This window comes from Syzygium oleosum, unplaced genomic scaffold (genome assembly GCF_021117445.2).
Source record: "Syzygium oleosum isolate NSW1041296 unplaced genomic scaffold, Sole_v2.1 Sole_v2.57, whole genome shotgun sequence".
Classification (NCBI taxonomy): Eukaryota; Viridiplantae; Streptophyta; class Magnoliopsida; order Myrtales; family Myrtaceae; genus Syzygium; species Syzygium oleosum.
The window spans coordinates 1220133-1247892 of NW_026607541.1; the positions used below are offsets into that span (position 1 = coordinate 1220133).

General features: G+C 40.3%; 1 protein-coding gene across 1 annotated transcript; it reads left to right on the forward strand.

Annotated features, from left to right (window-relative positions):
- Nucleotides 1–20008: 20008 nt before the first annotated feature.
- On the forward strand, nt 20009–27389 carry LOC115681955 (probable inactive receptor kinase At5g10020). The gene is made up of 3 exons (XM_030606067.2): nt 20009–21201; nt 22209–23876; nt 26577–27389. Exons 1-3 carry the CDS (start codon nt 20277–20279, stop codon nt 27152–27154), a joined length of 3171 nt encoding a protein of 1056 aa, XP_030461927.2. The 5' UTR covers nt 20009–20276; the 3' UTR covers nt 27155–27389.
- The last annotated feature ends 371 nt before the right edge of the window (nt 27390–27760 follow it).

Here is a 27760-nt window from a genome sequence, read left to right on the forward strand (position 1 = left end):
TCCCGCGCAGGAGGAGTGTGCGAAAAAAGTAAAGGTGTTACTCTTGCGGGCCAGTGCCCATTCCCTCCAACGGTCCTTCCTCGATGGCTCCAATAAAGAAATCATCAAACAGGGCAGTGATTCCATCCATTGCGTCATCAGGATCTTCTGTCATTAGAGGTGTTGGATCATCCATACCTCCCCATCCATCCGGGACAATGTCACAGGGGTTAACATAGAAGCTCGGGGGCGCCGAGTATTTCACATAAAAATCGAACTTGCCGCTCGGTTGCCCCAAAGTGTCGATCACCTCTTTCTCTTCATGCATCATTCTTGCAGGGCCCGGAAATGTGGTGCGGATATGTGGAAGCAACCTACCATGCCCAAGCTCTCCATTGTTGTGGGTAATTCCATTCGGCTCTTCTTCGGATCGCTGTCTATTATATCCATCTCCTCGACCTCGACCTCGGCCGCGTCCACGTTCATGTCCACGTCCCCTATTATTTGGCCCGCTTAACCCCTGGTATCCCAACCCAGTAGTGTGGGGCCTTCGAGAGACTTCCACCGGTTGGCGGATACCTTGACCATTCCTACCAAGACCTTCACCCGGAATAAAGCCATGGGACACCATTACTCTTCCAACCATGACTGCAGCATTTGACACCTCAGGAATGGGCGGTGATGATCCTCTCGATGCATGTATGGTTGATACGAGCTCGAGCGACTGATAGCTTGATTCTATTTTGCAATCCGGCTCAACATAGGGGATAGCCGTTGCGTGGTAGATTGGGTGCTCCTCTTCACCGTGGACTGTGACTAATTTTCTCTCCACAACGAACTTCACCCTCTGATGTAGACTGGATGGCACAGCTCCCGCAGTATGAATCCATGGACGACCCAACAGAAAATTAAATGCAGTGGGAATGTCCATAACTTGAAATAGGATGTTGAACATCGTTGGTCCTATCTGTATGTCAAGGTGGATTTCTCCCATTACTTCTTTCTTCGTTCCATCAAAGGCTCGCACAGAGGTCTTTGCAGAATTTATCCTAGAAGGGTCTATCTTGAGGCGGTGTAAAGTCGCCAAAGGACAGATATTCAAGGCTGATCCGTTATCAATGAGTACCCGGGCTACATGCGAGGCCTTATATTTGACAGAAATGTAAAGTGCCTTGGTATGCCCCCTCCCTTCCAGAGGAAACTCTTCATCTGAAAAGGCTATGAGGTCCTTGAGGAGTATAGAACCGACAAATTCCTTCAATTTATCATGATCGATCGTTTCTGGCACGTGGACTTCACTTAACACCTTCATTAGGGCCTTCTGATGCTTGACAGATGTCTGGAGTAGTTCAAGGAGAGAGATTTGCGCGGGCATCTTGCACAATTGTTCAACTATGTTGTATTCGCTAGCCTTAATCACAGCTAGAAACTCTTTGGCTTCTTCATCAGTAACAGGTTTTGCAGGTTGGGCATTAGCTTGGCTATAGGTACGCCCAGATCTGGTAACCAAGTCGACATCGAGGCTGTAAGACCAAGGGACCGCCTTATTATCACTGTACTCATGTGGTTGAGGTATCTCGATCACTATCCCTTCATCAGCTGTAGGCGTGCTTACTACGATCTCTTCATCATCGGATGCATCTTTGAGCGGAGGCATGTCTTCAAGCAAAGGGTCGAACTTGTCCTTCCCGATGTTCAATGTAGCAAACTCTTCTTCCCAATTAATAACCACTTCAGAAATAGTAGAAACAATGCCAGTGTGGTCAGCATAAACAATCATCCCAGCTTCCACCATCCTTGAGATTCTTTCTCTCATGACAGCCAGGGGAAGGGTCTCGTTACTCGGGTAATAACTGGCTTTCACCAACTCGCCATAGACGTCCGTAGTATACACCTTGACGTTCTTAATTCGACCAGCATCGAAGCTAAAAATGGCATTCACATTGCCCGCGTGATCGGGGAGTGGGTTATTCTGAACATTCGGCTTAGCGGGTTGGAATGAGAAAGCCCTCGTGTCCAGGAGGTTCTGGATTCGGTGCTTGAGGACATAGCAATCATCGGTTGAGTGTCCCAGCTCACCCATGTGATAATCACATTTCTTTGACGGGTCGAAGTTATAGAACCGCTTAGGATTGGGCCGCTTTGGCTCAGTAGTAAGCAAGCCTTTCTTCTGAAGTACTGCCAATACTTGAGACAACGACTCGGGGAGGGAGGTGAATTGCCTCTTGTTCTTCCTCCTTTGAAAAAGTTAACGACCCGAGTTTTGTTGCTGAGCTTCCGCTACTTAGATTGCTGGGGCGGAGTTAGTATTCCGCCGGCTCGGTTGGTTATAAGCCACATTCACTTCAGCTGCCGGTTCTTTCTCTTTTCTCGCACCAAATCTTCTGGTCGAGGAGGACGGCTCGACAAACCATCCATCTTTCAGCCCTATCTCAATCTGTTCGCCTATGGGGATGAGTTGGTTGAAGTTGTCAGCCGGAATGGCAACCATCCAATTACGGTATTCGAACGGGAGAGTTTTCACAAACATCCTCTTCAACTCACTATCTATGGGTTCAGGGACAACCTGAGCAGCTAAATTCCTCCATCTGATAGCATAGTCTTTGAAGGACTCAGTCTTTTTCATCTGAGCACGTTCGAGATCATCACGGGTAGGAATGATGTCCGTTATGAATCTGTACTGCTTTAAGAATGCTTCACTGGCTTCTTTCCAAGTTTTGAGGCCATTTATCTTCTTCATGAGATACCAGTTCAAAGCAGGACCCGTCAAACTTGCTTGAAAGTAGGGGTGATCGGTTCCAGGGTGGGTTGGGTCCGGACCTAGAACCTGTAACCAACCCTGTTATAACCGGTTCCCAATTTTTGGAACCTGAAACCAACCCTGTTTTTCCTAGACCCTGTTTTGGAACCAATCCTGTTTTTTCGGTTCGGTTTCAGGGTCTACCCGAGAACCTATTTTTTTTTTGTTCCTTTTTTCGGTTTCATTATTTTCTAGCAAAATAATATAGGTAGCAATGAAACAATTTAAAATAAAAAATGAATAATAAAACCACTATCCGCCAAAAGTAACAATCCCTAAAATGAGCAATTGAAATTACAATCCATCAAAATCAACAATCCAAAAGCACTATGTGGCAAGACATAGTCCAATCGCATAAATCTTTAAGAGTCACATTTCCAGGGAATTTATTTAACATGTTTAGCTCTTTATTTTGCGCCATGATGAGATAACTTCTCACTTCTGTTTTCGAATGAAATATCTTGAAAGAAAAATCAAGAGACTTAGCGGTAAGGCATACGCTCTCACTAGAAAAATGTCTATATATCTTATCTGAATCACACAATATTTAGATGACTTTAAGGGCCGTGCTGTTTCACTCATAGTTGTGAAACATATTCCAATATTAAACCGGAAATCGGTTCTAAAACCGGTGAAGTAGGGTATATAGGCTTTTTACTTTTTTGTACATTATCTCAAAACCGGTTCTAAAACAGGTTTGGGTTGATTTTTACTTGGAACCGGAAACCAGACCGGTTCTAACCGGTTCCCAAAAAATGGAACCGGTACCCGGACCGGTTCTTGTTAGGACCGGTTCCCGAACCTGTTTTTCGGGTGGGTTGGTCCGGTTTCTGGGTAAACCCGGTCCGGTTGCACACCCCTACTTGAAAGGCATGGATCATCAGGAGTTCGTTGTCAACATACGAAGTCATCTGTACGTGATAGAGCTGCAGGTGGGCTTTTGGACATGTGGTGCCATTGTACTTGTCAAAATCTAGCATTTTGAACTTCTTTGGGATTTTGATCTGTGAGTACAGGGACAGATCGATCGAAGGTGAATCCTGCGAACCTTCCAGCTGCTTCACTCTTTCTTCAAGCGTGTTGACTCGTTGGTTAGGTTTGTCTTTGTTGTCGATAATCTGGACGGGGTCATCTACTAAATCGGGAAGGTCGTCATCTTCCTCACTATCGACATTTTTTCCACCTTTATGCTTTAGGGCTGATGCCTCAGGGGATGCAGGAACGGAAGTCAGCCGAAGGGTTTTGATCTCAGCGGACATCTGTTGCATTGCGACGAGGAGTTGCTTCATTTGGTCCTCAATGCCAACGACACGATCTCGTAAGTCAGTTTGATCTGCCATTCTAGTTCTCGACCGCGTACGAATAGGCGATCGTGATCGGTCCGTAATTACCTAATTCACGGATAAAACAGGCATACCTAAGTGTCAAGAAGAATCACATGCCGATCCATGACATTGGTCTGAACGCTTTAATTAAAAATGACCTTTTTATTGAAATTTTTTTTGTGTTTTTACAACGACAATGACTTAAAATCTCTTAAAAAAAACTCAATTCCTAAACAAGACTAAAGACTAGAACTGAAAAGAGAATAAAAATTCAAGCTATTCTATTTGACTTGATCCATAGACATATGGGCGGCGACTTCCTTCTTCAATTGCTCATAAGCTCGAGCTATCTTGGATGCTTTCTCTTGAGCTACTTCAGCCTTCCTTTTGAGACTGTTGTTCTCTAAGCGAGTGGCGGGCTTGAGAGGCACCTTGGGTATCTTCGGGAGTAGTTCTTATGGGACTTTGTGCTGTCCAATATACTCGATCGTCGCGAAGTAGGACTTCTGTTCCCCCTTGAGCTCCTTTTGGGGTCGGGCTATCTTTAGGAGGCAACACTTCGTCCACATCTTCTTAAGCTGAGCTACGGTCCCTTCGTGGTTTTCATCGCCATTGGTGAAGTCGACTTGGAGGAGTTCTGGTTGTAGTGCTGGAGGGATTCCTTGGAGAATCTGGTACTGACGAGACACTCTGGCGGGGTAGTATTCAATCGCACCAGTGAAACCCAAGAGTGGAACCGGTCCAATACCATTACACGTAAGCCGAGCTTCCTCGACTTGGAACCAGTTAGCATGCCATTGGAAACCTTGGGGTCTAGCGTTTTTCATGAAAATGATCCATTCAGAGTAATGATAATCGGGTGCATCCCCTTGTTTTTCTTTATAGCTTAAAATGGGATGGCTAGAATCACTAAGCTCGGATATTGTGAGTAAATCGCCACATCCTTTTATGTGAGACAAAAACCAAATTTGCAAAAGTTCGAGGGGGGCATGAAACGTTTTGTCAACATGTTGCTTAAATTTAGTGAGGGAAATGAAAGTCTCGGCTAAAATGGTGTTGCCAAAATTCTTTTCAAGACAGACTTGTTGGACCAACCATGCGATTGACGGACTACATGCATTCTTACAGTGAGGAAAAATCACGAACCCGAAAAATGCTAACAAAAAGATTTTGCCCTTTTGAAAAGATGTGGCTTTTTCAAAACACTGACTCGGGAATGAAAAAGGACATGTGCCACGATTTGCTTTTAAAACTTTTCCCAATTCAACTTTTCCAACATTCAAAAATTCAGCCAACATTATAGTAGAATCAATTCCCAAAGGTGGTGTGACTAACTCCGACTCCAATGGTTTTCCAATGAGCACACTATATTCTTCCAATGTCGGGGTGAGCTCGTGCTTACCGAATATAAAGGTAGAGGTCTCGGGACACCAGAAGTGCGTTAATGCTCGAACGAGGCCGGTACGGACTTTGACCTACAGTAGGGGGAGCAGCCTCCCGATGTGGCCCTCAACTAGCTTGCGGTTGGTCGGACTGAGTAGATTCCACCAGGCACGGAGCTCGTCCTTAGGAGCATCAAGAATCCGGATGTCTGCCCCTCCCATAGTGTATAGACCAAGACTCACGACCGACCTAATGTCATGGACCGACCAAAGAAAATACGGAACATAAATAAATTGCGAAATAAAGGTTCAAAAAACTTACTTTACCCGATAGGACCATGGCAATCACATAGACATGCGCATGAAATGTGAGGTTCGATTTCTATCTAGACTCTAGCTTGCAAAATGGAGACGCGAGGATTACCAGGCTAAACTAGTCATGATTGTGGTTAGGCCGGGGTTCCCCTTACTCCGGCTTAGTCAAGGAGCCGACCCGGGTTGCAAAGGGTGCAACTGTGGTGGGAACTCAATGACACCGTGAAAGAACTTTCGGGAACAAGGAGGGCGACCCGTACCACGCGGGTGTGGTCGGGGTGTCCGTTGTCTCAGTACCATCCTAAACCTGTGCCGCCCAGGTCCGGCAACGGGTAGTGTGTGCGGTGTAGTGTAAATGCAAGGCATGCACAACAAGTTATATCAAACAGCACTTCATGCATAAAATAAACCATACATCCAAACACCTCCCTGCAAAATAAGGGTTAACAATCACGCCTCCCCTTATACCTCCCATTCTGCAAAAACATTTAACACCTAAAATGTTAGGGACGTACTGGGATCCTCGCCGCCAAACAAAAATATTTTTTGAAAAGAAAACTGGCCTAAGTCCACTAAGAGTTTTAACTCAAGTCCCCCTGGAGTCGCCATCGTCGCGACCTAAATTTCTCTCAGGCTAATGGATTATTAAGACTAAGCTTAACTCGGGCCCTCCCAAGCCCTACCAATTCGCAACTTAGGGTTTAAGTTTTTAACATGCAAAAGTTTTCATGCTTGGAGTCGCCACTAATCTATTTATGGTAGGTCGATTAGAAACCTAAATAAAACATAGGGAGATATGTTTTATTCCTACGAACCAGAGATTCTAAGCTCGGGGACTTGGTTACGCTAGATCTAGTCTAACGCCCTTTCGGTACCTTTTCTTTTCAAAAAATGTTTTGGTAGACAGTTTGGATTCATTTTAACTTAGTCACTAACATGTGAGGTGTTCATGCGAGTGCGCAAACCACCAATTTAACACCCAGAAAGCATTAAATAAATTGCAAGTTTGGAAGAATTACTTACCTGGAAGCAACGTAAGCATCTGCATTGTTAGCTAGAAAATCACATTGACACCCTAATATGATTTCTAATTAACAAGCAATTCACTCAATTTCTTTTTTTGGATTTTCACTTATTTAAATGAAAGCTAGCCTATATGCAATGACATGCGAAAATGACATGCGATTAATGCAACCTAGCATGCAAACTATATGTCGTGCGATGACGTGACCTATTTCTAATGACAGGACGAATGATTATTTTTGGTATTTTCTCAATTTAAATTCGGAATAATAAAAATGCCTAAATTAACATGCAAACTATGATGACTTAATCTACCCTAGCATGATTTCTTTTTAGGATTTTTGTTAAAATTCGAAATAATGAATAACCTGAATAATCTATTAAGATTAGAATATTACTTAATTTAAACTAGGAAATAAATCATCTCAAGTCCTAATTTAAATTAAATAACTACTCTATCTTCTAGATATATTTAAGATTCCTAGACATGTGAAAACTCTAATTCAAATCTAATTAATATTTTTTTTGAATTTTCTGTTTATTTGAAAAAGGAAAGCAATTAAATAAACAAGGATAGCAACCACATTCAAAACGTCCACGCGATCCGCCATATTTGTTTCAAACTCGGATTAGGCATACAAATCAAACTATCGGTCATATCTATAGGGTTATAGATATCGACGGAAAGCCGATTATTCAAATTTGGAAAGCGGATAAAAATCATTATCGTACCCAAGTGGTTATGGATAAGATAATAATTTTCCGTATCGCCGCGTATCGAACCTTAGGGATAAGGTCGGATAGTCGTCCATATACGTTGCTAAATTAGGAAGTTTTCCTAATTTTGAATATTTAAAAATATTGCGGATATATCGAACATTATCCTAAGATTTCTAAATATCCACATGATATTCACGAAATATTCAAATATCCATATTAGGAAATTAAATATTCTGAAAATATCGGATAATGTTGAATTACCTAATTTGCAGATAACTTCCAAATTCGAATTGTGGATCGAGATCGGACTCGGACGACGGGCGACGCGGCGTCGTGGATCACGAGCAGCTCGTCAGTGTCGCGGTGAGGGTAGGAGGCAAAGCAATTCGCTGGACAGAGCACCGAAACGCTTGCAGGCTGGACTCGCCGAGGGATGCTCTTGAAGAACACGTTGGTGGCTCTCTCGGTGATGCTTGATCTCTTTGATTTGTCGATGGGTAATTGCCGAGAAGAAGGAAGGACGCCAGGTGGTCTTGAACTTGCGTTGACTTAGACCGCCTAAAAATGATAAATTGCTCCTCCACTTATTTTCTCCTCTTCCGTCACTCTTCCACTTCCTTGTAAAGACCACCTCTTTGACTGATGACGCCCCTTGGATTTGTGCTGTGTATTTACGTGCTGGAGGATGCTAACAGGACGCGAGAGAGCGTAGGTCCTGGACTGTTTCGTTGGGTGCTCACCAGACTCGCTGATGTCGTCAAGAACCAAAACTGGGCTGGTCTGGATCGACAAGGAAGCTGTAGGACAGCCAAATACGCTGATGGCTGTGAGGCGCGGCTGCAGGGAGGTCTGGACACAGCAGCGGCAACTCACGGATGTCACTGGATCGGCGTGGTAGTGGACGTCGGGCAGCGGCGGCGGCAAGCACGACGTAGGCACAGGCGATGTCGCGGAACAGCAGCAACAGGGTCCGCGCGGTACGGTCGCGAGGCGACGCAGCTGTGAGGTGAGCGCCACCGACTCTCTCTCTCTCTCTCTCTCTCTTACTCTCGCTCACGTGTGTCTCTCAAAAATCGTGTTCTGAAAATTGTGAGAGTCCCCCCTTAAAATCCTGACCTAATGATGTATATATAACACTAATCTAGGTCAATTAGATGGGCTCTCTAGTCCTAATGGGCTTAGGCTTGGGCTTAGATTTTAATTTAATTTAAATGGGCTGAATTAATTAAGGATAATGGGTTGAATTAAGCTCAAATTAAAACAACCGAGCCCGTTTGACTTGTAATTCCCGGCCCTTGCATTCCAAGCGAGCCGAGTCCCATTCGATGAAATTTAAGCTCGTTCGTCACCGCCGGTCTGATGCAAAATGCAATTAATCTAAAATGAATTTAAACTATATGTTATGCAACCTAAATATTTTTGTTTAGGGGGTAAAAATTTAATCCCTAATTTTCTATGCAAATTACACTAAATGATACGCCAAAATTTAGGTGTCAACACCCTCGCCAGTGGCCGGCGAGGGCGAGCTTCGCCAGAGGCCCACTCCTCTAGCCGATCGCGGGTTGAAGGCAGAAAAAAAAAAATATATATATATATATATTACAAAATTCAAAAAAAAATATTAAAATTGTCACGTCAGCATTGGCAGGACTGTCGACCAAAATTACCCAGATTGACTCAATTGGCAAGAAGTGAAAATATTTATGACTGAATTGATAAACTTAAAGGTTTATGACTGAATTAGTAAAAGTGTAATAAGTTTAGGATTTTTTGAATAATTTTTCCTAAAAAAATGGGGACGATTTAGCAGTGAGCATTAGTGCTTGCACAAGTGGTGTATGCTTAATCACAAGATGATATCTAATTAATGATTGACACGGAGAGGACAAGTCAGCAATCATTGATTACTTGATATTTAATATACAAAACCCTCGGAAGTCAAGAAGAAATGTCCAATTCAAAAAGAAAAGTCCCAACAATTTAAGAACAACGTCCCGAAGTACGTAAATGCTATCTGCAATGACAAAAGCAAAATGCTCTAAATAAGGAATATTTTCTTCTTGTTCACATTCGAAACAATATTCATAAACCCCATGTACTTCCGGTTATTACCCATCTGAGCCAAATAGTCCTAGATATGCTAAGATCCGTCTACGAAGTGGATGTACGAAGTGATTGATAAATCTTTTTTGAGTATTGAATGCAGTTTACTTTTTAAATGTTCACTCAAGATATGCCATTTCACTTTTGTAAATCAACTTTGTATAAAACTGGTCAGGGTACAGAAAAGCTCGGATAAGATCAGGTCAGGTCCCGAGGTACTTTGATTCCATGCACTATAAGGTACAAATAGTCGGATAGTTAATCTTTGCCAAGAGCTAAAGCTATGAAGCCTTGTGGTGGTTCAATTTCCTATCACGCTCTTTCTCTCACATATGAGTCGGCCTTACACGTGAAATACATTATAGGGATTATACCCACATTGATAGGATAACCGGCGAATAAACATGAGTAACATACGAAATAAATATGAAAAAAAAAAAGTAAGGATTTGAACTCTTAAAGTGCCTCATACCTTTACACACACATATATTAATATAAATAAGGGGTAATACCATAAAAAATAAAATAAAATACGCTCAAACTATGCTCACTGTGACGCAAATATCCATTTTGTGTCATTAAAAATCATAAACTTGCCCATTGTGACACAAATACCCCAAACTTTTTTTGTGTTATAAAAAAAATAATAACTTATACCAGTGTGATAAATATATCATGGATGGAACTGAAATAGAGGGTATATGTGTTACACATATATAAGTTTGGTTTTTTTGTATCACAATGAGCAAGTTTAGGGTTTTTGGTGACACAAAAACCAAGTTTGAGATATTTGTGTCACATTGAGTATAGTTTGAGATTTCTTTGTGGTATTTTCCCTATAAATAATTTCGTGTGTGGGTCATTTAGGTCTTTAACTTGTATTTTACCTAATCGATGAGATTAATATTTTTTTTTTCAGCGTCCAAAGTTATTTACTAGTATATGGTAGAGTTCCTTCTAGAAAAAATAAAAATATTAACAAAACACTGATAGAAGGAAGGAAGGTAACCTATGTACTTGGTGAACTACCAATGGTCTTTGAATCGACGGTCTTCGCCGGCCAATTATCACTGGAGGACATCAGCAAGCCAACGTTGCTCGAGCACGCCTGTGTCGATGCAAATTCTTTAAAGAATGACTAAACTCTGCATCATGTACTATTCTATCATTATAGGACTCTTTCATATCGTTTGTTTATATTTAATGAATATTAGAAATTTGCTCTGCACTTGGCCAAGACAACAATAATTTAAATTCAATATCGCGTATGAAATCCTCAAACTTTGTTATGCCGCCCGAGAATAGATTTTTAATTCCAAAATCAATACTTAGAAGCGTCTTATATGCATTAAGGTAGTGTTAATGCAAACAGAATTCGATAATTACTCCTTGAGGCAAGTACTTTTATGCGTAACCCGGACATGTCGATCAGGCAAATGCGTCCATAGTGAGAAGAGTGGATGTTTCGTATCGACCGACTCGGTTGCCATGCTTGTATATGCTTTGAAAGCGTGATGTTTTCTCCATGGAAACTCCTATGACACAAATAAGTCATGATGGGCTTGGAGTCCACCAGTCCATTGTAGTTGGTAGACTCTTCCACAGAGATATCCACAAAAGTGGTCTAGGACTAAGTGTGGAGCTGGCCTAGCCCACTGGGGCCACTATATATATAACTAATGTCGAAACTATGAGAATGTTCATTTCCATACTTGCTAGGTGACACTTGCATGCCACACGGCGAAACACATGTCATAATTTTGACACGTGGTTTATTTAAACATTTAGCTTAAGGGTTTGTCTATACTCTAGCTATTACATATATGTAATGCCATAGTTAAAAGACTGTCCACTTTACTTGTCGGGTGACACTTCACTTTACCTTTATGCATGCCACGCGGCAAAACACATGCCGTAGTTCTGACACGTGGTCTACAATAAATCAATAAACTTTAGCTCAATGATTTGTCATTTGCTAGTTTTTATCTCTTATTAGATATAAATTTAAAAAATAGATAAAGAGAGAGTATACAAAGGTTTTCTCTTATTGAGTTTAAACTTGAAAAAAAAAATTGAGAAAGTTATATCCTGTTATACTCTATCATCTCCCTATGTAGATAATTTAGTTATAGTGAGTTTAGATGTTAGAGTATGGATTTTGAGCAAACTACAAAATTTTGCATAAATGTTTGAAGCTCAACAAATTTTTGTTTTTTTGTAAGTGTAATTGTCCAAAGGCTCCTATCATCCTCTTTATAAATAAGAGACCTCTCTATTTATTTTGGGATAGACAGGGGGAGGCTTCAAATGTTATCAGTGAATATTGATTCTATTCCATGTTATATTAGTAAGATACTATAGTTAGAAATTTTATATTGTTCCAAATAAACATTGGCATTTCTCAAAAATTAAGGAGAAATGAGTTCATGGTTTATAGTTGATTGTTTTTCTTAAAATTATGTGGTTTTTTTGTGTAAATAATGATACTAGACTCATTGCTTTCATGAATGAAAGCCATAAAGATTAACTAAAGGGTTTTGTTGCATGAGCCATTCAGACTCTCAAGATCAAGAAACACAGTTTATATGACAGAAACAATACGTGACAATAATACGTGGTGTAGCTTGCCATGTGATGTGACCAATCAATTAAAAGTAATATGCATACATACATAGCACCAAGTAGGATGAGATTCATATCTCACAGATTACACAATATGGTCACTGCCATGTGATGTATCGGTCACATAAATTGCCTTCTCATTCAGAATATTTGTTGGTTGAAGTGATCCGGTTTGACCTAATTAAGCAAACGGGTTGTGCAGTTGTTGTTCAAGATATCGAAATGATTAAGATATGAAAGGACACATCTTGCTCACGCTATTAATTCGTCAAAAAGTTGGAGAAACTTCAATTGCATAGAATAAAAGTTTCAAGGATCCAATTACATAAACATATAAAAGATAAGGGTTGAAAAGTGCACTTGAACCTGTGAAGGTTTTTTCAATAGGGGATTTCTCCATGCTAATCCTTCCAAGCATTCCATGAAGACTTGATAGGGAATCCACATTTCCAAGATTTGATTAGCGAGGACGAGGCTAGGAGATACCTTTCTTAAGGCTCGGGCAACGTATTAAAGACCTAATTTAGCGGTGTGATCGAGATAAGTCAAGTGATTTAGCTTAGTCCACGAACTCGATTCGGGTTTAAAGTTTAAGTGTCATTATCGACTTAAACCGGGTTAATCTTGAAAGTTTCCAGCTTGAGTTCAATACATTGGGATATCTCGTTTGCTTGAGCTAGATTTAATCACTTTAATTAGGCCGATCAGCCGCTTGGGTCGAGTGTTGCCCAATTTGAATTTGAGCTGATTTTGAATTGTTTGAACTAAATATTTGAACTCAAGCATTACCAAATATTATATGCCTTGTGTAGACACCTAAATTTTTTACTTGAGGTTTGACCAAAGTTGGTAATTGAATGGAAAAAAATAGTTGGTAAATCACTCAAACAAATATATATAAACTCATATAAAAGTTGGTAAATTTAAGGCTTTAGTACGAAAGACAAATGAAAATTAATAAAATATAAGAAAAATTGATTGTAAAGTGTCAAAAAGAGTTAATTATATCATAAAAAGGACACAAAGTTACTGACAAAATATTGAAAAATCAGCTAATTCGAAACTCTTTCTACTAGAAGTTTTTCTTTTTCTTTTTTATATTTATCAACTCCTTCAAAAAAAAACACTCTATCAAAAATTTATGGAAAATTCCAGATAAAAGCCTGAAGTACCCTCGTTTTCTCAAATAAGGGCCTGAAGTGGACCTTGTTTCAAATAAGGGCATGAAGTGGCCATATTAATCTCAAATAAGAGCCTGACCTAACTAGCCAAATGGCATTTTCGTCATTTCCTTTTTTGAATTTTTTCCTTTTTTCTTTCTTTTTTCTGTTTTCTTTTCCTTTTCTTTTTTTTCTTTTTCCCACTTCCCTTCGCTGGCCTCAGGCAAGGGCCGCCCTCACCGGCATTAGGCGAGGGTCGCCCTTGCCAACCCAGACCAAGGCTACTCTCACCTGCGCCCAAACAAGAGTGGCATCAGGCGAGGGTCGCCCCTACCTGCCCAGCCCAGGCGAGGCGACCCTCGCCCACCCAAGCGAGAGCGGCCCTCATCAGATCTAGCGCAAGCAAGGGTCACCAAAGGGCAGCTGGTGACCTCCGCCCGCCATTGCAGACCAAGAGTGGGAGGAGGGAAAAAGGAAAAATAAAAGAAAAAGAAAAGGAAATTAAAAAAAATTAATATATATATTGAATTTTTTTACCAAAGTACCCTATCGGAATAATCACCCGTTAGCTGGCCGACCGGCCTAAATTCCTTATTCGAGACGATTTTGGCTACTTTATGCCCTTATTTAAGACGATTTGACCACTTCAGTTCCTTATTTGAAACAAAATTTCAGGTCTTTATTTGATAAAATGATGACACTTCAGATCCTTATTTAAAATTTTTCCAAAATCTTTTGACACCAATAAAAATCTGTCTTTTAGTGGCACAGTAAAATTACCCTTCTCAGCCCTAATTGCCTACACATCTCCAATCGGCTGAAAGTTCTACTAGCCCTCATATAGAGTTAATAAAAAAATTAAATTGATTAGGACAAAATTCTCCTTCAGCATGATGCTGAAATGATGATATATCATACATATGACCGGCTCAATTTGTTTTTCTTTACTTTTTTACACAAAAATTTAAAATTTGCTAGAGGCCGTGATTCCAGATTTTGACAATGACTAAAATTACCCTTCTCAGCCCTAACTGCCTACACATCTCCAATCGGCTTCTACGAGCCCTCATATAGAGTTAATAAAAAAATTAAATTGATTAGGACAAAATTCCCCTTCAGCATGATGCTGAAATGATGATATATCATACATATGACCCGCTCAATTTGTTTTTCCTTACTTTTTTACGCAAAAATTTAAAATTTGCTAGAGGCCGTGATTCCAGATTTTGACAATGACTAAATTCCAAGAATCTGTCAGACCATTTTTCCATCACCTCAAAAAAAAAATGTTACAAAAATTATCATAACGTGTAATAATTAGGTTTACTTTATTTGCGGAGAAGAAGAAGAAGAAAAAACATGTTCATCTCGAAGAACGTGTCTCGACAAGGTGTAAATCTAATGCCGATACACCGTGGCCTGCGCTGTACTTATGTGCTTGTACTCAATAGCTGACGGGTCAAACTTTCGTGGTTTCGATCCATTCCAAATATAAAAAAGCCAAAGCAAAGTGGAACGATGCAAAGTTAATTGACAAAGAAATGAGGGTGAAATTCGTGCCATGCTTTGATTCGACGCCTAAAGGGATTGGCTAAGCGGTCAAGCGTTTAGTTCGGATGCAACGAATCCGTCACTCTATGTGGAGCCTCGTGAGAGCGATCGTGAATGGAACAATTCATATGCTTACGTGGAAATTAATCAAGTCAAAAGTGCAAATTCTCGTGTTGATATAAAAAATGTCATTTTAATCTTTTGTCACTTACCTCGAATCTCGATGATTGTCTTCTTTATTTTGAATAAGTTGGTGACATTAGGTGTTTAGCTGCATCATCTCGACAATCACAATGACATCGAGCAAGTTGCCCTACTCAACTTTTAAATGGTATAGCTTTAAAACAGGGATTATCAGATACGTGATCGTAATATTATTATAGCATATATGCACATAGACATTGCATCATAATTCAGAAGCAATTATGTCAATAGACGTTGGGAAAGATTGATACACCCCAGTGAGATAGAATGATCTTATTTGAACCAATTCTACTTAATCGACAATACAGTTTTGAAATTTTATTTGTCAAGTGGAGCCTTCGCCCACTTCGACGAGTTCACATCTTCGAGCAATCTTAAGGGCTTGGTTCCACCATGTCGGCCTAGTGCGTTTAGGATTTTACTCTTGGAGTGTTCCCTACGAGAATTGAGTTCAAGATCGCAAGAAAAGAAGCAAATTCTCTTGCCATATAAGTCAATGTCTTATTGGAACCATTGCGAATTTTTAAAAGAGAAACAATCTACCGAGGCACCTACTAAATTTTCTAAAGTTCCCGCATCCAATCTCGAGCCATGACGTAAGATAAGAAAATGGGTGACTTTAAGCTAAGTGACTTTACCACTTTATCTGCCACCTTTTGTTTTTTCTTATAGAAAAAAGAAAGGAAAGATTATATTCCCACAAGATAAATCAAATTAAAAGATGATATGGACAGAAGCCACTCAAATGAAAGTTGCAAACAGCGAGCAATTAGCAAAGGGCCCTCGTAGAGTCCTAGTCGTAGTAATCTATGAAAAGGTATAGTCCCTTTTTCCAAAAATTCAACAGACAATAAATAATACCTACTTTTTTAAAGATCAAAATAGGAATTATTCACTTGCCCATTCGAATGATTAGTAATTACAATTTCACGTAAAATGCAAACAATTAGTGACAAAAGTAATATAAAAGGAAAATAAATGGATGAAGTTCACACGATAAATTGTAAGACTCTTAAATATGATTGTCATAATTAATTCATTACTTCAATATAAATTAGGGATAATGACACAAATAATTCTGAACTTTGGTCCAATGTGCAATGTAGTCCATGAACTTTTAATTTATTCAATGTGGTCCATGAACGTTAGTCTAATATTCAATGTGGTCCATGATCTTTTGATTTGTTCAATGTGGTCCGTGGATTTTTGGTACTTGTTCAATGTAGTTCATGAATTATATGAAAATGTTCAATATAGTTCCTGGTTTTGAATTAATGAAAGGATTAATTGAACACTTTCATATAATTCACGGACTACATTGAATATGTACAAATAGTTCAGGGACTGCATTGAACAAATTAAAAGTTCAGGGATTGTATTGAATATTAGACTAAAGTTCAGGGACCATATTGAACAAATTAAAAGTTCAGGACTACATTGCACATTGGGCCACAATTCATGGATGACATTGAACATATACAAATAGTTCGGGGACTGCATTAAATAAATTAAAAGTTCAGGGATTGTATTGAATATTAAGCTAAAGTTCAGGTACCACATTGAATAAATTAAAAATTCATGGACCACATTGCATATTGGGCCAAAATTCATGGACTATTTGTATCATTTTCCTTATAAAATTGGTAAGTGGGTCACTAGTTAAGGCATTTTCACTTTATTCCGTATTAAATATGATTTTTGAATGTAGGGCTACTCCTTATTTTATTTATTATAGATGATCTCTTATCGCTTAAACAAGTATTGATGGCGTCCTAAGGATGATCTCAAAGTTCTTACAGGGTTGGATTCGATGAATTGTCTTTCCCAATTCAATTGATGGCTTGGAGCCACACGAATATAGTCTGAAAGTGGATCAACTATTGAGAAATTTTTCACATTTCGCCATTATGAAAAGAAGTTAAAATGTCCATCTTTTGTGAAGCTACCATTTCTTCTATAAACTAGAGTCAAAATTTCCACACTCATAAAATTTTACTTTTGGAAATTGTGATCACGTTATTATCATGCGAGTTTATGGTTATGTATTAATAATAAATCAGGTATGATTCTACCTAAAATAAAGGAAAAATGCGGGCGTTCCAAAATTGTCCAAAAGAAATTTGTAAAATATTTTTAAAAAAAGAGAGAGATATACACAAATGCATGTGGAGAGGCGGAGATCAAAGAGATATAGATAAACATGTAGAGATGCAAACTTTACTATAATCATGTACATTAGCAGAAAAATGGAAATACATATATAGGGTTAATATCATGAAAAACCCCAAACTAGTACACCTGTGACAAATTCACCCAAAACTAATTTTTTGACCACTAAAAATCCCAAATTGGTACACTTGTGATAAATTTACCCTCCGTTAAATTTTACTGTTAAATTTCTGAGTTTGATGATACGTGACAGGTAATAGGTGTACCAGTTAGAAGTTTTATCCCTTCATTTATAATATGTTTATCAATTTATAATTTTTCGTGGTATTAATCTAATTTAACGGAGGGTGAATTTGTCACAAGTGTACTAGTTTAAGGTTTTTGACGATCAAAAAAATAGTTTGGAATAAATTTGTCACAGATGTACCGATTTAGGGTTTTTTGTGATTAAAAAATTAATTTAGTTAAATTTGTCATATATATATCATTATGAGATTTTTCGTGATATTAACCCATATATATTTCGTAATCTACACTGATGCATTTGTCCCTTTCAATTATTATTCGATTTGATTATTTTACTCTAAATAATAAAAACTCAAAAATTGACGCGAAATTGATTGCAATACTTGCCAAAGGTTCCATGAGTGGGGGCTTTTCGTCTGTACCTCTTGATTTGGCCAAGGACACGTGTGAGTCCTATCGATGGGACATTTGGGAATTGGTGGGAAAATTGTTAGATAGTCCTGACCTTATTGCACTTCACATAAGTCATATTAAATCGGGTGGGTTCTAAGAATTTTTTTAAAAAAAGAATAGCATTCATCACAAAAATCAGAAAATTGAAAGGGGATAAATATTAATAGAGAAAAGGCCAAAGAAATCGATTTAGGCTTCGACTCCCAACATTAAATTGGACTCGACTTTTCACGAAATGTCAGTATGTCGACTCGCAGTTTCTTATTTGTGTTTGTTTATATAAGAAAAATTAAGTAATGGCTCGTTCGGGTTAACCAAACCATACCGTTACAACTTGATTATACTATTTTACACCTATACATACTCGAGCGAGCCAAAGAGAGGGGGACACTTTCGCTCTAGCAATTAATGGAGTGATGGAGACGAGAAAAGAGAAAAGGGAGTGCACCCTATGAGAGGTCGGGAGTCATACTAATATGCTTTAGTCTGCTAGAACATTTTTCCCCTCCCTATCACTTATTTACATATCTTGTTTTTTTTTTTACATCTTTCTTTTTTGTAAAATATATTTTCAGCGGGGAGCGTTCAGAGGTAAGTCCGATATCAACCCCACCGGGCACGGCGAGTAGATTTCTTAAGATCGTCTCTAGTAACTTTCTTTTTTCCCGAAGATGGTAATACTTAGGGAAAATGGCACAATAGTTTCTCAATTCTGGGCCAATACGCAATATCATCCATGAATTTTTAATTTGTTTAAGGTGGTCCTTGAACTATAGCCTAATGTGCAATGTCGCTTCTAAACTTTTAATTTTTTCAACGTGATCATTGAGCTTTTCGTGCATGTTCAATTTAGTTTCCTAAACTATATGAAAATATTCGATGTTGTTCATGAACTTGAATCAACAGAAGGATAACATTACATATTTCTCTATAGCTTAGGGACTAAATTAAATATTTACCAAAAGTTCAGAGACCACATTAAATAGATCAAAAGTTCAGGGACGATATTGCACAATCGAAATAAAGTTCAGGGACCTTTTATGCAATTACCCTAATACTTAAAAAAAAAAAAGTGAAAGGTGCCATAATCTTACTAAATATAGGCCTAATTCCAAAAAAATAGCATCAACTTTATCTTGAGCGACAATTTTGACCCGAACTTTTTTTGTCTCATAAAAAATCACAAATTTTCACTTAAATTCCAAATTTCGCCGGAACAATTTGAAAGTTTCATATCACGGGGGCCAAATTTGGGACTCGAGTAAAAGCTGATGCTTTTTATCGAGATAAAAAAAAGTTCGGATCAGAATTATCACTCATAAAAAAAAGTTCGGATCAGAATTATCACTCTGGATAAAGTCGTTGCTGTTTTTTTCGCCAATACATGGAAAAAAAAAAAACACAGCGGGTTAGCGAGACAGCAAGCCCTCCAAAGTGGGTCGTGTTTTTATTTTTACTTTTTGTGTCTTTTTGCAGACAAGGACAGTAACTCCTCGTTTATTGAGAGGGCTCGGGAGATGGGGGCGGGACTCGGGAGGGACAAGGGAGCAAAAACGCACAACCCCGAGGGCCTGATTGAAAAAGAAAGACCACAACAATAATACGAGGGGGGCCCATGTGAGTGGGGCCCCGCCCCTCCTGTCACTCGCGGCAGCAGTAGCGTTCGCCCTCGCCCTCCCCCTTCCCCCCCCTCCCCTACCCCCCTCCTAGAGAGAGAAAAAAAAAAGACACGCACACAGAAGAGAGAGAAAGTAGTAGAGATAGAGGGAGAGAGAAGAGAGGAGCAGGCTAGAGAGAGAAAGTAGAGATAGAGAGAGAGAGAGAGCTGTCCTTTACAGACTGTAGTTACTCAACACCCACCAACCAACACTCTCCACCTGACCTTAACCCCTCACCCCCACCCCGCCATTTTTAACCTCACTCCTCTCTCTCTCTCTCTCTCTCTCTAGCCTCTGCACACACACACTCTCTCTCTACTCTCTCTCTCTCTCTCTCTAGCCTCTGCGCGCAGACCCACCTCGCGAATTCGTCTCCGGCTGCTCTGCAGTGTCCGATTCCCCCGTAAAGTTCCGATTTTTGATCGGGGAAGCAAACCCTCAAACCACCCACCAAGTCCTCCGCCGCCGCCCCCGGCCTCGCATTCTCCTAGATTCGCCCCGGGGCTTCGTGGGCATACCCGCCAAATGCGGCGCCGCTAGGGTTTTGCCGCCACCTCCTCCTCCAGATGAGTCCCTCCCTGTCCGCGTTCTCCGTCCTCCTCCTCCTCCTCCTCCTCGCCGCCGTCCGCTCCGGATCCGAGCCCGACGCCGCATTCCTCTTGGAGTTCAAGAAGGGGATCCAGGTCGACCCGCTCGGGAAGGTGCTCGGGTCATGGGCCGAGCCCGGGTCGGGCCAGTGCCCCGGCTCGTGGACCGGGGTCACCTGCGACGGCTCCGGCGCCCGCGTCACCGGGATAGCCCTCGACCGGCTCGGGCTCTCCGGGGAGCTCAAGTTCCAGACCCTGATCGGCCTGACGATGCTGCAGAACCTCAGCCTCTCGGGTAACAACTTCACGGGTCGGATCGCGCCCGCATTGGGCTCCATGGCCTCGCTCCAGCATTTGGATCTGTCCGGCAACAGCTTCTATGGCCCGATCCCCGCGAGAATCACGGATTTGTACAATTTGAACTCCCTGAATTTGTCGCTGAACAGGTTCGTGGGCGAGTTTCCATTTGGGATTCGGAACTTGCAGCAGATGAAGAACTTCGATTTGCACGGGAATGCTCTTCGGGGTGATATTGGCGAGTTGTTGACTGAGCTGCGGAATGTGGAGTATGTGGATTTGAGTGGCAATTACTTCTCTGGGAGTATCTCAATTGGAGTTCAGAATGTTTCTAGCTTGGCAAATACAGTGCATTTTCTGAATTTGAGCCATAATGCCTTAAATGGTGGATTCTTCGATGCTGATTCGATCAGATTGTTTAGAAACTTGGAGGTTTTGGATATGGGCAATAATACGATTACTGGGCAGCTGCCTTCGTTTGGTGCATTGCCCAATTTGCGGGTCGTACGATTGGCAAATAATCTGCTGTTTGGGTCATTGCCGAAGGAGTTGTTTGAGTCATTGATTCCACTGGACGAACTGGATCTCAGTGGAAATGGTTTCACAGGTAAGGCACTCTTTGATTTGTATCATGTAACAATTTTCTTTTGTACAGATGTATTATAACCCAAGTCAGTTGATGTTTTGATGTCACGAATTTAAATGTAGCAAATTGTAACTTTTGACTTGACTTAGAGAAGAAGTTTTCATTTTGCGAAAGTATCGATCATGTTCATCTACTGTGTATTAAGTACCTGCAAACGCGGACTTGGTTCTATGATGACAACACCAAGTTAGAAACAGAGAGGATCTGCAGTATGGCATCTTAGTCATCTAGCTGCGCATATTGCAAAAGTAACAGTTGGAATTATAAACTGCAAATATGCTTGTCGTTTGATACCTTGCTATTAAAAGTTTAGGATGGCTACTTAGGATTTTTCTGCTTCTTTGGTTGGGGGCCTGTCGAGGGTGGACATGCCGCTTTGACAAATGATCTGTAAACATCCTGCCACGGATGATCTTAGCTATCCATCTTCTGCTTATACCTTCTGCCTTGTAATTACTTGATGTTTTGGTGTTAACATCAGTCAAAAGCCAATTTTTAAATGCCGCCAATCAGTACTTGGTCCCTCCAGCTTTTGGCTTGTACTTTTGCCTTTTAAGTGACATTATCGTGAAATATACTGAAAGTGCACTAAAATTATAAAATGTAGGATTACTACATGTTTCTTCTATACTTGCTTTAATTTGTGAGTGATTGAAAAATGATTAAAAACTATACAAGATACAACTGATAAGGGACCAAAGCCAAAAGGTCATGTGCCACAATGGCTTGATGTCTCATCAGCCAGCCAGCTGTAGGTCTTTTCCATAATTCGATAACTTTTCACGTACTATTTTTCCTTGTTTTGGTATTAATAAGTTTTTTTTTTCTCTGGTTATTACATTTATCGGGTTTTACCCTGGATACTTGCATCTATTTTTTACTGGTGGCTACTTTTTCAAACTTGTATATATTGTGAAATGTAGGATTGGATTTGATTATACATTGTCTCACATTTATCATGCATGCAGATTCGATTCCAGAGATTAATTCTACCACGTTGAGGACTTTGAAACTTTCTTCAAATCGTTTATCTGGTTCCTTGCCTGCTCTACCAATCACCTGTACGACGGTGGATTTGAGCGGCAATATGATCTCTAGTGACATATCTACCATTCAGAACTGGCAAGCGCCATTGGAATTTCTAGATCTGAGTTCAAACAAACTGTCAGGAACCTTTCCCAATCTGAGCTCTCAATTTGAGAGCTTAATTACCTTGAAAATGGGGAATAATTCCTTACTAGGCGTTTTACCCTCTTTATATGGCAGCTACCAGAAATTGTCTACTGTTGACCTTAGCTTGAATGAATTTCATGGGCCAATTCCAGCTGGGTTCTTCATGTCCACTTTGACTTTCTTGAATCTATCTGGCAATCGATTGACTGGGCCAATTCCTCTTCAAAGTTCACACGTGAGTGAATTGCTAGCTATGCCTTCTTCCCAACAAATGGAGTCTCTTGATCTTTCTGGAAATTCCTTGAGTGGCCCACTGCCTGCGGAGATAGGGAACATGGGGAGGCTCAAATTGCTGAGTCTTGCAAGGAATGGACTATCAGGTCAACTGCCTAGTGAGTTGAGCAAACTTACATATTTGGAGTACCTTGATTTGTCGAGCAACAAATTTTCTGGTGAAATTCCTGTGAATCTTCCATCCAGCCTCGCTGTATTTAATGTGTCACTTAATGAGCTGTCGGGTAAAGTCCCTGATAACTTGCAAAGATTTCCCAGTTCGTCATTTAAGCCTGGAAATCCTTCGCTAGCCTTGGGAAAGCATGCCTCATCACCAAATTCCAATAGCAACCAGTATGGCAATTCGGGTAAACATAACAGCTCGAAAGGTAGTATAAGAGTGGCAATCATTGTTGCCTCAGTCGGGGCTGCAATGATGATTGTTTTTGTTTTATTGGCATATCATCGAGCACAGCTCAAGGAATTTCATGGGAGAAGCGGGTTCAGTGGCCAAAGCTCAGGGAGAGATGTAAAGGTTGAAAGATTTGCACGTCCTTCCCTATTTAAATTCCACTCAAGTGGTCAGCCTCCACCTACTTCATTGAGCTTCTCGAATGACCACTTGCTAACTTCAAATTCTAGATCATTATCGGGGCAAGCAGAGTTCACAACTGAAATTGCAGAGAATATTGCACCTGAGGGAGGGGCAGTTACTTCATCTTCTGCTGTCCCTAATTTGATTGATATTCAGCCTACAACATCAGGAAGGAAGTCTTCTCCAGGATCACCTCTATCTTCCTCACCCCAACTTATTGAGGTATATGAACAGCCTGTACGGTTGGATGTTTACTCACCTGATCGACTGGCTGGAGAATTGTTCTTCTTGGACCCTTCCCTGGCTTTTACTGCAGAAGAGTTGTCACGAGCTCCAGCAGAAGTTCTTGGCAGAAGCAGTCATGGTACTCTATACAAGGCTACTCTTGATAATGGTCATACATTAACTGTGAAGTGGCTGAGAGTGGGACTAGTCAAACATAAGAAAGAGTTTGCTAAGGAAGTCAAAAAGATTGGCTCCATGAGGCATCCTAACATTGTTTCACTGCAAGCATATTATTGGGGACCCAGGGAGCAAGAGAGGCTCCTTTTAGCTGACTACATCCAGGGAGATAGCTTGGCATTGCATCTTTATGGTAAGAGCATTTGCCGCTTTATTCGTTAATATACAGATTTGGTTGAAAGTTATGTGCATATACGTTTGTCAGAGAATACACAAGGTTCATGTATGCACAAGGAAGCATGAATTTGTTTATTTAATTAGTTACTTGAGGATGCAAGCCTGGATTCATACATCGTGCTATTTGTCTATCTATCTGATTTAAATGGTATAATCCATTAACAAACTATATTTATTACCCTAGACATTATATCTTTTCATGTTCACTTTGTAGCTGTGATTAGCATATATTGAGCTCAGTAAATTGCATCACATTAGCTGAGTTTGGCGAGCCATGTAGGTCAAAATGATAAACTATGAAGATTTCCTGACCCTTTTTTACCAGATATGTACATGCATTGTTCACAAGTTTTAAAAAATTTTCGTGTAAAGAACCACAGGATGAAAAATACTTCAATGCAATGTTCTTAGACACGGATTGGAGTGAGAACCATTGAGGGGTCCTGCTGTCAGGTCAATTGGTCGAACCAGTTGAACTGCCGATTAATCTGGTTGGTGTTGTCATCACAGTTTGCGTACAATGTACGTATTGCCAATATTTTTAACCTGCCCTCAGTTAGGATGGTGGTTGTGAAGTGCCTTTCGATGAGAAATGAGGGGTTTGAATCCTCTCATTGGCACTTTTTACCCTTTTTTATTCTCTATTTTAGAAAGCAAGTGTATTCTATATAGGACGGGTGACACACATATGTCAAAGGATCATGTGAGTGTTTTTCTTACAAACCACAAGAAGGATGATCTGTGGTTGAGTGTGGAGGTAAATGTGCTTCTCTTCCACAAGAGCATGGGTTCAAGACCCACCGCCGACATCCATTTCTCTTGTTCAGAAATTACACCCCATGTACTGGATTGACCAGGTGACTGGGTTTGCCAGTTGAAACAGCTAAATTGGTTCTATCTGCAAGGCGATTTGGGCTTTAATAGGCTGGTTCAATGTGGAACCGGAGGCTGTTCTTGTTCAGAAGTGCATTTGGGATTTCTTGTTCTGAAGCAGAAGAAGCTACTCATCTTTTTCGTAGGTTTTCAAATAGCATACCCCCCAAATATCAAAATCTGTGAGTTGTTGATGCCTTATGATTACACCGAAGGGTCTAGTCCAGCTCTGAGTCTATCGTATCTCTTTCTTTGTATTTCTAAGCTTCAGCTTATCTGAAGCTGCTGACTTTGCTACAGTCCCTATCTTTAAAATGAGTCCTTTTGTCAAGAAATGTTAAAGGTAGGATAGGACCAAATTAAGGACTTGAACTGATGAAATGGTTGACTTGGGATCCCATTTATGTGCTCTTGGTCACGGTCTTTGAAACTGCATCTCCATTTATCTGCCTAATGCCATCTATGAGTGACTCTTTTTTCTTGCATTCTATGTTTCCTTATGTTCTCATGATTATAAATAGCTCTTGACAATCATGCTTTGGATGAAATAGAAGGCTAGCCAAATCCTCAATTTTTTCCAATCAACCTTTGTATAACTCTTTCAAATTAACTTTCCTGGAACACCATATTCAGGAAGTAGGAGATTTTTGTAGATGGTCTAAGAAGAGTTATATTTTGATAATGATTAATGTTCCTTGTCCCTTTGACAAACAAGATAATTATCTACCAATTCTGATGATGCTAAGAAAGTCTCTAGGGAACTTTCCATGTGATTCTATGGGTGACCATTAAGTTGACAATGTGAAAGTTTACTGAGAGAAAAGATGCATCTAAGCAACACAATGCAGACCGTCCCAAAACTCCCTCACGTTAGTTGTACCATGGTGCCCAACTTCTTTTCAGAACGGATCTGACACTGCTTGAGGTCACCACGCAACATCTACCATGGCTTCCATCTTTCTTTACTGGATTGCATTATTTCCAACATCTTGAAGACTCAAATAAACTACATACTTGAAAGAGATTCTAAATTTGAAGAAATCCACTTCTTATCAGTTGCAGAAGAATCTATGAAATAGTTAGTGGCTTTTTCATTTGAGTTCTCATTTCTGTGAGCTTGTATATATAATTCACTGTTTGAGTGTACTTATACCGAAGCGGGAGCCTGAAGGGGCTCTCATTTCAAGATCTTATCTTTTATTCATAATTTTTCCACAACGGAAAATCATCAAATCAGATGTGGGACCACTTAAGTGGAAGTGCATCTGTCTCTGTTAGACATGTTCTTTGGCTCTCACGAGAATATCACTTGTGGGTGATGTTTGAACAATATCAATCATGTGGTTCTGTCTGCCCCAGGGCAACATCCAGCTGTTGGTCTACTTGATTATTTCTATAACATAACGAGCTAATAATAGAAAAACTGACTTTGTTTAACTTCCCTCCGATCTTCAACTTGTTTTTTGATTTTGATTAACAAGTTGGTAATGGTGCATCCACTTCTGCCATAGGATGCTTTATGGGAGATAGCGAAACTGCATCAATTTTTAGTGCATAACCTAAATGTTAACACGATATTGGCAGTAGTCCTAAATTTTCCCTTCACTGAAATCATTTTGGCTTCGGCATATGGTTCTTGAATTAAGCGAAATAAGTAGATCGTGTTTAGTTACCTCATCTCATTGCTTGCATTTCCTATTCGCAATTTATTTTGTCATCTTACCAGTTGTGACGTGATTTTGATCTGGTTTTCTGGTTATATTCCAATATATGTCCTATCCAGAAACAACGCCCCGGAGGTACTCCCCATTGTCGTTCAGCCAAAGGCTAAAAGTTGCCGTCGATGTTGCTCGATGTCTCACATACCTTCACGACAAGGGTCTTCCTCATGGAAACTTAAAGCCAACAAATATACTTCTGTCGGGCCCCGAGTACAATGTTCTCCTCACAGATTACGGTCTCCACCGCTTGATGACAGCTGCTGGGATTGCAGAGCAGATACTGAATCTCGGAGCATTGGGGTACCGTGCTCCTGAGCTCGCTACTGCAGCCAAACCGCTGCCATCCTATAAGGCCGATGTTTACACGTTTGGAGTAATTATGATGGAATTATTGACTCGGAGAAGCGCCGGAGACATTATTTCAGGGCAATCTGGAGCCGTTGATTTGACCGATTGGGTTCGCCTTTGTGATGAAGAAGGGCGAGGAATGGACTGTGTCGATCGGGACATTGCAGGTGGAGAAGAACACTCTGCAGCGATGGACGAGATGCTCGCGATTTCGCTCAGGTGTATTAATTCTGTAAATGAAAGGCCTAATATTAGACAAGTCTTTGACGAGCTGTGTGCAATCTCTCTCTGAAAAGTGTACATTGTGTGTGTTGGAAGTTAGGTTTTTATTATGTTTTTTCTCTCTGTTTTTTTTTTTTTTTTTGCTTTTTTACTTGACCCAATTGTTTTGTTCCTTATTTTTCCCTCTTAATTGGTTTCCAGCCTTGTTATTTTTGGCTAATTATTACATCTTCCTTTTACGGAAAGCTCATTGTAAAGGGATGATTCATCCATTGATTTATTCAAGTGTTCTAGTTTGATCGTAACAGCAGAAATCTGTTGCCAACGTTTTGGTTTTTGTTTCATGTTCGCCAAGGTGGAACTTTTTGCACTCGTTCATCCGTTCAGTCCATTGATAGCACAACATGGACGATGAGGGTTTATAACGATGGGCGCGCGCACACATGTATTTGCAATCAAGAACTCCAAATACTTTTTATCTGTGCAATCAAGTCTCGTTGCATCGATGATAATCGTCCTTTTTACAGGAAATCTAGAAGAGGGAGACGACGATCACATTGTCTCCGGCATGCCTCGCTTGGAAGGTGCGAGGACTAAACGAGGGTTGTCGAAGAAATGGAGGATGCCGGCATGGCCGTCGCGCATTAAATTTAGATGCAGTGATCACTGATCAGTC